This window comes from Equus asinus, chromosome 15 (genome assembly GCF_041296235.1).
Source record: "Equus asinus isolate D_3611 breed Donkey chromosome 15, EquAss-T2T_v2, whole genome shotgun sequence".
NCBI classification, from domain to species: Eukaryota; Metazoa; Chordata; class Mammalia; order Perissodactyla; family Equidae; genus Equus; species Equus asinus.
Window position 1 is genome coordinate 27564940 of NC_091804.1, and position 14777 is coordinate 27579716.

Here is a 14777-nt window from a genome sequence, read left to right on the forward strand (position 1 = left end):
CTCAAGGAATAAGTGGTGATTATGTGCGGCACCAGATTCCCAGCACTACCAATTATCAAATTTGCAACCAAGAAAACAATTACCTGTGATGCCTGTACTATAATTGGCACTCCTAAAACACGTTGGCCAGTTAATCCTATTGCTAGAGGCACTGAGCTAACATCAACAAACTCCACGTATGCAATTCCTTTGGAACGTCTTGAATTTCTATCAGAAATCATCCTCACATCTCGAACCTAAAAGGAAAACACACATTTAACACAAGGTTGGTTGTGCAACCATCCACTGTAAGCCACTGTAGATGTAATGAGAAAAGAGGCACATCAGTGATGCAGCAAAGCCATTAAAAAATTTGTAGGCCCACTTCTATCATCTTTTGATGGAGGCATAGCAACATCAATTCCAACACTACTAACTTCCAAATGAGGCAAAACATAAAGGTTACCAAAAATAAATCTCGAAACTGAATTCTACTCAAAGTAAAGATGTGGTGCTTAGCTGCTTTCTCATTTTATCATAATGACAATTAAGCTTGTTTATAATTTTTACTTAGTTGAGCTCTATAAATAGGCTAAGATTACCTTTCCTACTGTAGAGAAAAACTCTTCCAAATCCCTTGGCCGAATTCTTGCAGCCAGCTGCATGCAGAAAACCGTCCTTGCATCTCTTTCCTCAGGAGTTAGATTATCAATAGGTTCCCTAACAAGAGTAAAGAACATAAATTTAATTTTATAACTTATTCTTTTACAACAACTTTTTAAAGTACGCTTTCAGTAAACAATCAATTAACCAAAACTGATTTGTCACTATTTCTAGGCACATTTTCACTAAGATTTATACAAATTGTCCATAAATAACTCAATGTGACTTAATTCCTTCAAGAGGATGATAGTTTCCTAATGCTTCTTCTGATAATATCTTACACAGTATCAGAACAAAAGTTCACTAGCCTCGCAAACCTACAAATGGTAATTTCTCCAGAACAACAAAAGGCTAATCAGAACCCTGAGAGTTAAACAATAGGCAAAGGAAATAAGCCCTGACTAGTCACCAACGTTGGACTGGTCCAAAATTAGTAGAAAGAATTATTTCTCAGAATAAAACCATCAAGTGAAATTAAATTTGATGACCACAGATGATAAACTTGAAAGTAAAATCCAAAATGATGAAAACTGTTTGATTCTAAGAATTTTATTTTATAAACTAAGATAAATATATTCAACAGTGAGCTGGGTGTTTATTAGAATTAGATCAGTCTTAGCAAGGCTCTACAAACTCAATATCCAAAGAAATGTTTGTGGTTTTTTTTAAAATTGGCACCGAGCTAAGGACTGTTGCTAATCTTTTCTTTTTTTTCCTGCTTTTTCTCCCCAAATACCCACAGTACACAGGTATATATTTCAGTTGTGGGACCTTCTAGTTGTGGCATGTGGGATGCCACCTCAACATGACCTAATGAGCGGTGCCATGTCCCTGGCCAGGATCCAAACTGGTAACACCATGAGCTACCGAAGCAGAACGCATGAACTTAACCAACTTGGCCACAGGGGCGGCCCCCAAAGAAATGTTTCTTGATGGTTAAAGAATACTGAGACAATAACTATAAGCAAATCAAAAATGGAAAGCAGGAAGTAATCTAGACAAATATCAATAGTGGGATTCAATCTATTCATTTTTACAAATGGCCTTAAAGAGGGAGTATACTTCTAAATTTACAGAGGAAACTAAAGTGAGGAAATAAGGGCGAAAAGTAAAAGAGCACAATACATGAAATTTAATTTCACAGAAAAATAAAAGTGTCTGTTATCATTATCTACTACAAAACATCATTAAGGTTAAGGTTCTAAGTGAATCTTTTTTTTCTTTTTTTGAGGAAGATTAGCCCTGAGCTAACTGCTGCCAATCCTCCTCTTTTTGCTGAAAAAGACTGGCCCTGAGCTAACATCCGTGCCCATCTTCCTCCACCTTATATGTGGGACGCCTGCCACAGCATGGCTTGCCAAGCAGTGCCATGTCCACACCTGGGATCCGAACCGGTGAACCCTGGGCTACCAAAGCGGAACGTGTGCACTTAACCACTGAGCCACCAGGCCGGCCCCTTAGTGAATCCTTAAAGATGTAAGCATAAACATGCTCTTATCCACATTCTGGACACTTTTAGGAAGTACTTTTCAAATACTCCACCCACAAAATTCTGGCACATCCCCTTGGGAAATTAATACGTAATTTTAAACATGCTACTGTAAAACACAAGTACAAAGCTGGACTAGATCCAGAGAATGAGAACTAAAAGAGAATTTTCTTATGAAAGAAAACTAAATATTAAAGAGCAAAAACCTCAATATCTGCTGCAAATAGAGCTTTTAAAATAATTAAGGTTTTCACCAAATCCTAGAATAATTAGAATATACCAAATAACAAGACAGACTCAAACTTAAAAGGCACCCTTTTAAGGGAAGCTAGAATATCAGTAAAGGACAGTGCTACCATACAACAAAACATTCCTTGAAGCAAAATGGTAGATTGGATGGATAAGTCTTATATTTACTTAAGAGGAAAATAACTCATAGAAACATTCAAGAATGTAGGATTACTACTTAAACATAAGTCAATTTGGTTTAGACTTTGAAAATTAAAAACGTTCTCAGTAAAGAGAGAGAAATGACTGTTACAACTACTTTCCCACATGAGGCTATTTCAGTAACTCTAATTTATTAATTCCAAAGGTGAGTCAAGTGTATTTAAAGTTTCCTATAGCTATCACTAAAAATTTTCCTTAATGTAAAAGGTAAGATCACATGTATTATCTACACACTAAAATGGTAATTACGGCTCCATTCTTAAAAGCTGTACGAAATTAAAATGAAAGTTACTGAAAACTTAGAAATTCACACTGATTTAACAGTACTAGTACTGCAAAAGAAAGATTTAATATGCTTGAAATTACTAAATGTCATTAAATTTAGCAGTAAGCATAAACTGCAGCAGCTTTATAAAAGTTAGCAGCTCTATAGAAAAGAAATAGGCACAACAGCTACCTCACAGGGCTCTTGTCTTTTCTGAATGGACTTTTGCTTCGGGATCGTCGTCTGCTGCAAAGTTAAAAAGTTTCACAAGTTACCCACCAAGTACACCACATTAGTTCCTTGAAAAACAATTTAAACAATTCAGAAGTATGTTTAAAAACCTTAATTTGATGCTATGAGGCAACCCAATCTTTCCTCGGATGGCACTGTTAAATTTTGGTCCGGAGCTAAAAAGGAAACACAAAATTACACTAGTTACAGGTTTAGGGTCTTGCTAAGATCGCGTTCATGCGCTCTCCAGCAAGTTTAACATTGTTTAGGCTGCTTCTTTTCCACCTCAATTATGAAGAGGAAATAAAGAGACTTTTTCTCTTAACTCTATCCCAGGCAAACTGTTCTTATGGTTATCCATCCTGGACCACTGTGAGGTGCCAAGACCAAAGGTTACAGCCTCAAAATATATAAGATTCTGAAAACGCTCCCTTTCATTTTCAGTCTATAGTTTTCTTTTTTTAATTACACATTTATAAATACATTCCTGAGGTTTAAAAAAGAAGTGAAAATAAACCATCCTTAACTTTCCTCATACCAAGAGTTAACTACAGTTAACCATTTGGTGTGCGTCTTTGCAGATCCTCTCTCAGGAAAATATGTTTTTATACATCCGTACATGTACAATGGTCATACATATGTTTCCTTGTTTGAAGGACTTTTTTTAAAAAATAAGAGGACTAATTCTTTAAATAATCCTGAAACTCCCAACTTTCCCATTTAACAGTAAGTCACAGAGACTGCATAAAAGCACACATAGCTCCTTGTACTTCAGCTCCTTGTGGCAAAATATTTCACAATAAAGGTGTGAAGGAAGTTCACCAACTCTTCAGAAAAAATTTCTTTTAAGGACTTGAAATATTAAAAGAGTGTTTTCAAAAAAATCACAAAGGTAATTGTTCAAAAATATAGTTTTACTCTGTAATAGAAAAACTCCTAAAATGGCCCAGTAGTTTGGGGGCCTTTTATTTTGAAAGACCAAACTAACTTACAGGAACAGGTCAGATGTCCCTTAGTGCTCATCCTGCTATCCCTTTCCAGATCAGTAGCAAAATAAAATTTACATCTAATAAGTCTGTGATTCACATTTAGAATCGTTTTCATGGACTTTACATGTACCTACGGCATCCAAGCTGTCCCAAACAAAATTATCTTATATTAAATGGGTCCTTTGAAATGACTAATAGTGATAAAGTTATACATTTGCTGGATAAATTAAAGTTCGAGTAAGAATCCATAAGCTATTTTCTTTGCCCTTTAATTAGAAGTCTCAGTTCTTGCCTCCATAGTTAAAAATCACCTGAAACCAAATGTAAGAACTAAGTCATTTTTAAGTCAGACAAGGATCACAGGCTGACTTCAAGTATTTGTCACTCAACAGAGCTAATAATATTCAGAATTTATTAAGGTAACCTTTCCCATGCTATTTAGTTCATTCTAGTCAAAAGAACGCAGTAAATTTTGATAAACTGGACAAAAAGCAAAATACTTTGTAATAGAGCAGAATTAAAATAACATTGTGGTCCCTTTTAAGCCCTTTTTAGTTTATGAAATAAGCAGTTACGAGGAACTTAGAAAACAAGGAGTTCAATCCTTTTTAACTTTAAAGAGCCAGAATCAGAACTCAAAGTGTTACTAACTTTAATGGCTGCAAATAAGACCAAAACATTTCACGAACAGCAGTTAAGTACTGTGGGTACATTATTCACACTCTCTTCTCATTCAATGCTCATTAATAGCTTATCTGTCAGTTGTTAACCTCCTTTAAAAGATCAGAAAACTAAAGCTTAGAGTGTTAACTTGCCCAAGCAAAAGAGCCAAGGCTCCAATTCAGGTCTGTCTTATGTTTGAATTCCATCTTCAACCATTCAAGTTTTAAAGTTAGAATTGTTAATTTCAATATATCCCACAGTTTACAACAGTATGTCTATTAAGAGGGAAGAACGTCATAAAGTACTAAGGATTGCTAGATTCAATCCTTGCTTTAGGGGCTGTACGTAGGCTCTTTCCAAAGTTATTAAGATAGCTAAGTGTTTTTAGTGATTATAATCAAACTTGTTTTCAACTTGTTTAAATAACCACATCCAAATTTCCACAGTGACTTAACCATTAAAGCACTTTTAGTGCTTTTTTACTATTATTAAAGAACCTTAATACAAACGATGTGTGATGAGCCCCCAAAATGCTCGTTAAGGAGCATACACCAAATTCACAAAGGGTCTGTCACTTCAGCTGAAAACAGCCACACAGACGAGATTATTTAACTAATTACATATTTGACTAATTGTACATATGTGTAACTTGCATCCATCCGAGCTTTAAAATTTTAAATTTATGTTCAGAAAAGAATATTGTAATAGCTCACACACCTTTCAGCTTTCAAGTATTTGGCAGTACAACATCAAGTCTTTTTTTTTTAAAGCACTCTAGCGCTTTAGTCAAGTTTGGATTGGCATACAGTTAAAATATCTTCAGATGGATTAAGAGAAAATTATCTGTATGCCTAGTAAAACACGTTACGTATTTGTCCACACACTGTATTTCCACTTTACTAGTCTCTTCAATGCCAATATCCTTATATAATACTTTTTAAAGTATACTGAAAAATAAAATTTCACAATTCAAATCACTCAGGCTAAAAAACTATTTGGACACCCAGAGAATGACTCTCAAACCAAATCATCATAATTGTAGTTACATACTAAGGACTTCTGTAGCGGCCTCTGAATCTGCGATCTCGACTCCTTGAGCGGCTCCGTCTCCTTTCTTTGCTTCTACTTCGCTTCCTTTCACGACTTTTGCTCTTTTTCCTTTCTCTATCTCTACTTCGCTTCCGTTCCTTACTTTTGCTTCTTTTTCGTTCATGACTACGACTTCTGCTCTTGCTTTTTTTCCTCCTGAGAAGAAAAAAGAACACCATTACTTTGGGTTTAAGGTGCTGCCAAAATATACTTCCTTTTATGGTCAGAAATTCTTTTTTCTAAATTTATTTTGCTATATTTACTATCATATAATGCTATATAACAATACTTACGGGAAAATAACTCCTAGGTAAGGTAAACAACACCCCACCTTTGCCTTCTACTACTGAAAATCAGCAGTCAATGACAAAGAATCATTCAAGAGAGTAGGACTACAATCTGAGTCAGCTACAGCTTTAACAAGCAAAGGACTTTTTGGTAGGTAGAGATCAAAACCTGAACTTTTAAATACAACCATCATATAACTTGCCAACACGTATTACTGTAATGGACAAGATACAGTAATAAAACCAAAGTCACAACAAAATACGTTAACATTTAAGTATTACTACTGGATCACACATAAAAATTTTCATTAAATACACTAATTTCCCTTAAGTAAACCAATTTTGACCCAATTTACACATGTGAATATTTTATACTTTCAAAGGGCCATATGAACAATACTTTGGTTTTCAAGGGCAAACTTATAAGTAATGACAAAGGATGATAAAACTAATGCAGTAAAATGCATTCTGACACTCCTAGACTTTAATGTGACCATTTCAGATACTTTCTTGCTAAAGCTATAATGAGTACACCAGAAAAATGGAGTATGCCATTTTTATGCCAGTTTATACAAGCCTGTGGAGTGCAATCAAAACCAAGAACGAACACCTTTATAAATCTTTATAAAATCTCAAACTCTGAAAGGTAAAAAAGCCAGTCAGTCATATCTTTGTTCATTTCTGGATTCTCTGCAGTACACCACCCACTCATTTCATAATTAAATCTTACAATCTGTACCTCTATGTCACCACCCAAATTTCAGAGGTGCCTTCAGATATTTCAATATAAATTGAAAGACATTTCAAAGTAAACTTATTCCACTAAAATGTCAATTTGTAGTGGCTAAAAGATTATCAAACATTTGACAACTCTACGTCATTTGGAAATTTAATTAACTATTTAGTCCTTATCAAAGCAAAGTTAGCACAAGAGCAATTGAAGTCTGCCTCAGAGAACCTGTAAGCAGGTCATCTTAGAGTGCATTGAAAATAGAAAATGAAGACACCCACCTTCTGGAATCTTGAAACCCACACTCCAATCACAAGGAGATGTAGAGCTTTCCAAGGAGGCAGAAACTTTGTCTAAAATTTCAAGATAATCCACCTGACTGTCAGAAATGTATATGCTAGGTAGCACATGACAGAAAGTTAGGCTACACTCATTATTTATATAGAAATCATCAAAGTAATGCCCAGAAGGGCAACAGGTAACAGTCCAACTTTGTTGCCTGAAAAACCTGACACTATGGCTTAGACGGAAGAATTCTGAGAGATAGCTAGAATCAAGTTTTAAATATCATCAATTAGGGGACAAAGGAAAAAGTAACTCCATCCCCCACAAAAAAAAGACAAAGTTTTGCTCTGCTCATAGATGGCCCATAGCAGAGAGGCAGCCAACCTCCCTATTTACCTCTCTTTAGGCCCCAAACTTATTCTGCCAAAGGAAAAGACTCATAACTTGGAGAGCTAATTTCAACTTAAGGTCTTCCTAGAACTTTTTATAAATGAGTCCCCACCCACATCTGAAGGCAACCCCAGACAGGTAAAAAGACAGCAACATACTAAGACATTCAGAAAATACGATCCTCTAGATAAAAGCCTAGACAAAAATTTAAGGTTGCAAGAAAGCAATATACTTCTCTCTAATAAACTGCAGCTTCAAAGAATATTTATTAAGTTAACTAAAGAAGGGTTATCAAAATCCACACTAATAGTCAAATCCTGTTACAACTTAAAGGGACTTTCCAAAGTCTTTAGTGGCAGTGGAATTTTGTACTGAACATCATTGAAGTAAATGGTCCACTGGGCTGGGCCTTTAGACTTTTTGGTTATATGGCCTCTGCTGTAAAGGTGTTTTGCTATAACTGGATTTGACCTCTTCCATGTAAGAAGATCTAAATTTTAAATGCAAAGTACTCTGGAAAATAAGAAAAAAAATAGAAAAGTCATTTATTCCAAAATTTATAGATAATCCACACCACAGTAGCCAATATATTTCAACTGTGTCATTTTATTATCTTTTTTTGAGTAACTCCTAAAGAGCTTAACTGAATGGATGCCAGTTTAGACTTTGCAAAACTAGTTACGCTAACAAATAACATTCCCATGCAGGCAAGCTCAGGTACTTCAATGGAATACTTTGAGGTCTTGCCAAACTCTAGGGTACAGCTCTTCAGAAAGCAGGCTAACTGATAACCAATTTATGTTAAATTAAGTTCTTTTTACTACCGGAATACAACTGAATGTATGTATTGAAAATCAGAATTACTATTTTTTAAAAGAAAACATTTATTAGTCGGTCAACCCTCAATTTCTCAGAATGTACATTTTCTCACTACCTTAAAACTCCATCCCAACATTCAATGGCTTTTAAGACAAAGTAGTTTTAGGATGAAAAATGCAACATGGCACCTTCCTTTGATTAAGAGACTTAATTTATATCAAAGACTAAAGCACACACCACATTTTACTTGTTATCTATCCCTAAATAGAAAAATGTTCTTCTAGAGAACTTTCAAATAAATCAGAAAGGTTATTTCCCTTCAGGAAAATCGGTGAAAAGTTCCTGATTGAACAAGGGAGCCATTTATTTAATCAGCCACAATTAACGACGAAAAGTCTCACAAATAATTTGCATATTTAAAAATATATTAAATGGTAGTGTGACTTTTGAAAGGATCTTCCCTTAAATAACCCACCCTATGGCCAACTGAAGAAAATTGTCCATTCTTCTATTTAGTTCCATAAGACCCTTTACATTAGACTACAAAGGCCACTTAGCATCAGCCACTGGAGAGCGTGATGCTAAATTTCCTCATAAAAGCTTAGTAGCCTTAACGCGCTTAAACGCAGAATGCAAACAAGTATAAACTGGAGATGGTGTTAGTAGGAAGGCGTGACATCTGAGAATGGTACAACAAAAGAAGGTCTGCACCCAAAAGCTTACACCCTCGTGCTTTTGGCACTTAGAATGAGATCTTCAGCCACCCACTAGGCCTGCTACCTAGACTGCAAAATTTCAGTCAATTTATATGGATGTCCTTTCCTAGGTTTTCTTTTCACTACAGAACTGCAAACTAGAACCATTAATTAGGAAACTATTACTTTAATAAAAGGTCTAAAATGAGATGACACTGAACCACGAAACAACTGGATGATTGCTTCTAACAATTGAAGATTAAACCCAACCTAATACCCATAACGTACTGTGATTAGTGAGGAACTATACCAGACTCTCACCCAAGCTTATGCCAGAAAAAACGTAGGACATTTTCCACACGTAATCCATTACTACATTATTTTAGGGGACTTATAAGAATAAAAAAATATTGGTATAGCAAAGCCTGAATAATCCAATCTGACAATTTTCTCACCTGCTTTATGAAATTAAATCAACCTACCTAGCAAAGTTGCTATGAGGATATTGAGGTAGTATATCATGAAGCACTTTTAGCTCTTAGGAGGAAGAGCCAAAAAGAACCAAGTGAGTGGCTATTTTACCATCATTTTTCATTATGTATCATGAGGTCATGAACCTGACAAAATATTTTAATGACACCAAAAACTTAAGCTAATATAACAATACTCATAATATGACTTGTGATGTTAAGAATCTTGGAGCTGAAAGCAAACTCCACTAGGATCCAACCTCAGAATAGTAGATCTGGTTTATACTGTTATTTAGACTTTTGTATGCTGTATTCTGTACTAGTCTGTAGCACTGAGTCCCTATTTTTGGGTTACTCATTTAACCCAAATACCTTTCATAAATATTCAATTTTTAAAAACTCCATTCTAATAGGTCTGTTAGAGTTTAAACAGCCTAAGACAATGAAAGCCATGTAAGATGAACATAAGTACTTAAGTATGCTATAGCATTATTACTACAAAAAGGGCCTTTAAGCAGCAAGGAGCATAAATAATTCACAGCTCTGACTCCTTCAGTAATTTAGGGCAAACAATAAATTTCACGGCCCAGTTATTACCTTTTCTTCTTCCTAATCCATCTTCAGTGGATATGACAGTTTTATCGATAAAATAACTAAATATTAAGCCAAAGTTAATAAGTGGATATGACAGTTTTATCGATAAAATAACTAAATATTAAGCCAAAGTTAATAAATTTAAGATAAAAAACAAGCTCTATTATTCTTATCCAGATCGTTATGCATGGACTTGGAGAGGAAGGTGTCCAAAAAGGTCCCTGTAACCATATCCTGAAATCAAGGGAAAAAATACATAGTTTGATATCCTCAAAGTTTCCTGTCCCAAAAGGTAAAGAATCACTTTTCTAAAAGAGGAAAAGAAAAGCTTCAGAAGAGAATCTTAGTTTGATGCTTTAGCCACAGGAACAAAACCTAAAATCTCATCACATAAAGCTCCCCCCCACCCCGGGTCCCTTTTTAAAACTTACTTTTTGCTACGTTCTTCATGGCCGTTAGCACTGCTCAACTTGTTCTCATCCTAAGCAGGGTTGATAGAAGAACATCATGAGGACGAAGTGGTAACATTTCAAGTTGTCAAAGGGTAAAGGGAACAGGAATAAGAAAATACAAAACAATTTTAAAACTAATTACTTATTTATAGTTTAACATGGAAGGCTATAAAAAAATTTAGATGGGTATGTGTTTAACCACTTTGTTGCTTACAATTAAGTCATCAAGATACAAAAATAAAAATGCATATTAACATGTTAAATTTTACTTTCTTATATAGTTAGATATTAAGTTATCCAGATTTACAGTGTTGAAGTGGTTAAAGAGAATGTCTATAAAACATGAATGAAGTCCTTTTTTGAGTTTTATTCCATGTGCTATGGTCCCTTTGGTCAGTACCACGGCTCTATTTCTGCCTAAGCCCCAAGTGGCCGTGCTAGCAGCCAGCCACTATCGATTTCCTGTGACCGATGCCATTCCTGAGATCTTCGCCCATTTCCGTTGGAGGGTTGGGACTGTAAGAGCTTGATGCCACCTCTGTCACACATCTCGCCCTGAAGCAAACAGGGATTCACACTGCTTTAGTAATGTTGACTCCCAAGAACCCAAGAAAGTCAATTAATAATCCACCAGTCCAGCCTAAACATTTCCTACTTCCATACCTGTTTACATGGAATTACATCCATGTTAAACTAAGACACAAGAATCTTAACATTAAAATAGAAAGTAGCTCTTCCAGAGTCTAAGCATTAAAAAACTACATACACTATTTAAAGCTATAAAGAATTCATCCAAATTGGTACCACATGGTCGTGCTATACACTCCAAAACAAATGTATTATTCTTAAAAGGTTTAGCGCAATGTTTATTTTAAAGTTTGAACACATCAGTTATAGGAGTCTAAGTGCTAACTTACAAAGCTTACAGTTTGTGACACCAGTGATAATGCATGCATACTGCTATTTTCACCACCAACTGGTGAAAGAATGAAAAGACACTTTTACTGTGACACTGAAATGGGTCAAAGACTATATTATTAGCAAAATAATTCCTTTGTAGGTTTTAGTGTGAAATATTATGGTAGGGACTAACTAAAAATACAACAATATGGAGAACAGTAAAACAGTCATCAAGTGACTCTAAGTTGTGATACTGCCTCTTTTGTTTTAAAATTTGTTTTATTCAGGGATCCAAGAATTTTAGTAATTTTTAACTGAGCAGATCATCGCCTGCCTGTTTTAATATTTACTATCACCAGTCTTTTATACATACAGAAAAAATTTAAATCTCACCCATTTCTTCTTGTAAGACTTATCTTAAGATTTGCTTGCCACAGACTGGTTATGCTTTGTTATTCTTGGACCCCTGCTTTTTTCCCAAACCACTACATTCACCTTTTTGCTATACCAAACTGGAGCTGGTAATTCTTAGTTGAGTCATTTTACCTAGGGGACCACGGTACAGCGATAAGTCACTCAATTACTACCTTATGATTGACAGTTCACACTGGAATCAAAGGTGAATTCATGGGAGTAGAGGTGAGATATCGTTAGGCAAGTCTACAAAGAGAGATAGATGGGCATTTATTCATCACGCTGAAGTGAAACTACTGCACAATATTATTACATCAATAGCATATATTTACTTTTGAAAGTTACACGTAATGCATCTCTGATAAGATAAATCAAGAGGGCTCCGGGGAGGTTAGTTTACATTTCAGCAGTAGTTTCGTGAATAATGCTAAATTAAGAAATATATAAACCTCACCGACATGTTTTTTCTCACCTTCTTATAAGGGGCCTCAAGCATTGCTTCAATATCAATATCGTCTGCCATTTTCTCTAAACGCCTAGAAAAAGAATACGGTAATTCTGTGAGCAAAGATTTTTCTATTTTGCTCAATGTTTCTTACCCGACACACTCCAAAACTTCAGAAAAACCTTCAAAAGCCCTAAAATGACTAAACTTTACCAGGTTTGGCAAGTAAATCTAAAATGCCTCTAAAACCGCACACGTGAATATAGATTAAATGTTCGATTAAAAAAAGCCTGCAATGAACTCCCAAAAACAGAAACCAGGAGCCTCGAGCGAGGGCGCCTCTTTCCGCGAAAAACCCGCGCTGCCATTTTAGGGGCAAAGGGAAACTCCCTCGTTGGGAGGGGTTGTGTGCCATGGCAGCGGTCGGCTGGCGCCATATTGGGAGGTCTCGGTCGGCCCAGGCCTCTAAGGGACAGGTCGCCATCTGCCCCAGGCCTCCCTGAGGTCCTTGCCACCCAAGAACCCTGAAATCGACCCGACCGGAAGATAAGGGTGGGGTCGCCGAAATGGGGCCGATTTCTCGAGAACGTGCCCCCCCAAACTAAAGACCACCTAAACAGTACCCCTTAACTCAGAAAATAACCAAACCCCAAAACACCTCTGACAATACGCGGGTCCGCAAGGCCTCCTTACCTGTGCGGGGTTTCGGGCCGCTGTGGTGCTTGTATTCGAAAAGACGGGGGCTGCTGCTGCCGCCGCTGTTGCTGTTAAGCCGCTAGGCCCAGGCCGCGGTACCGCCCAGCCCGAATTTCGGGCTCCAAGGGCGGATAGGCCCGAGCGAATCTAAAAGAAACAATGGGATTAGAAGAGCCCGCGGGGAAGTGCAGGACGCGGCTTCGGCAGCTCAGGATCCACCCCGGCGACAGCGTCGGCAAGCTCTCTGAAATGGCGGCCGCTGCTTCCCCGTACTCACATTCACCAACACACATACACACACACAAACACACGGGGCCTCACCGAGCCCTCAGCACGGGCTCTCGCGAGAAGCTGCCCCTTGTTCCAGACTGGAGTAGCCGAAATATCGCGAGATCTAAGTATGGCCCCAGCGACCATGGCCCAATCTCGCGCAATGATTGCGCCACAGATATTCCCATCCCCCACACAGAGAGGCGCCTTTGACTCCCCCCTCCAGATAGGCGTCCATATCTCGCGAGATCGCGCAAGTTGCTAGAGCAAAGACAGTTGGTACAGTTCCTGTCAATCTTTCAGGAAACTCAACGCTGAGTGGAGGTCGGTGGTCACCACCTCCTCGTGGCGCCTTCTCATAGCTATCTGAAGGTTTCCCCCTCAGAACGGACCACCCATCCACCCACTGGGCCACCTACCCAGTTGTCTGTCAAGGTCGCCATAAGACAGTCTAATCCATATGGCGAAAGAATAAAAGGAAAACGGTCATGTGCAGATCATCCGGGAAGGATGAAGACGAAGTGAAAGCATGTAAGAGAGAAGGCGAGAATGAGACCGTACAGGGGTAGGAGGCTAGGACTGTAGAGTAAAAATTAGATTTCCTGTCGTTTTGGAGCCAGTGGGACTAGGCACTGCTTCGACTGTCGGGCTTCAAAATACCCTTGGAAGTAGTGGAGAAAGGCAAAAAGAAGGTGAAAAAACAAACTACCACCCTTGGCAGTGGATCAGCTTTGTGCCCCCCGCATTTATAGGCTGGCCTTGTGTCGGAGTTGCTATTGTTTCTTCAAAAATGTCTCCCATTCCCCTGGGACTTGACTCCTCGCCCCTGAAGTCTTTCACATGCCTGGCAATTAGAGTATAAATTTCACCGTTGGTTCTTTGGTCAATACTGTGAAAAAGAAGGGGGAACAGAGAGGTAATTGACTATAAGGCTTTTTCTTCCAAGATAAAAATGTTTGGAAAAAAATTAGAAAGATGACTTACAAGCAAAAAATCTTAACAGAAGTCTTTAATAGCTTAATGATTGAGAGCAAATATTTGAAATGAGATATCTTGGTTCCTGTAGCTGCTTCAACACTGTGTGACCTTGGACAAGTAAATCAACCTCTCACTGCCTATCCTGCATTTCCTCCTATGAAGAAGAGGGTAATATAATTACTAAGCTAAGTAAGCTTCTTGAGACTGAGCAGGACTGGTAATGCTCCCTAGTGAATTCTCAGCGCTTAGTGGGATGCCCAGCCAGGTGGACACTCAATAAATGAATGAATGAATGAATGAAGGCCTAGTAGGAGTATATAGTGAGGATTAAATGAGATAATGTCCATGATTAAATGAGATAATGCTTGGCAAATATTTAGTCCTCAAGTTAACTTCTGTTACTGCTAAACAAAATTATTTAGAAGAAATGTAGGTGTAAGTGGCTTTGCGTTTCAAGTTAACTTTCCACACAGGTATTTCTCTTAGAGGGTCATTAGATTTTGCATAGTTAGTAATATTCCCTTACTCCTTTTC

At 37.3% G+C, this 14777-nt stretch overlaps 1 protein-coding gene across 10 annotated transcripts in view; it reads right to left on the reverse strand.

Annotated features, from left to right (window-relative positions):
* RBM39 (RNA binding motif protein 39) overlaps nt 1–13330 on the reverse strand; it is a 29594-nt gene extending 16264 nt beyond the window's left edge. The window contains exons 1-9 of one of the 10 annotated variants that reach the window (XM_070485819.1): nt 12993–13279; nt 12327–12390; nt 10520–10569; nt 7117–7188; nt 5780–5974; nt 3188–3253; nt 3039–3092; nt 582–699; nt 84–236 (exon numbers count right to left, since the gene is read on the reverse strand). In XM_070485819.1, coding sequence (XP_070341920.1) covers nt 84–236; nt 582–644 — 216 coding nt within the window. In that variant the 5' untranslated portion in view covers nt 645–699; nt 3039–3092; nt 3188–3253; ... (3 more) ...; nt 12327–12390; nt 12993–13279. Of the gene's footprint in view, nt 1–83; nt 237–581; nt 700–3038; nt 3093–3187; nt 3254–5779; nt 5975–7116; nt 7189–10515; nt 10570–12027; nt 12101–12326; nt 12391–12992 lie in introns of those variants that run through there. The other 9 variants (XM_014850783.3, XM_014850784.3, XM_070485817.1 and 6 more) reach the window with 9 other exon arrangements.
* Nucleotides 13331–14777: the final 1447 nt, after the last annotated feature.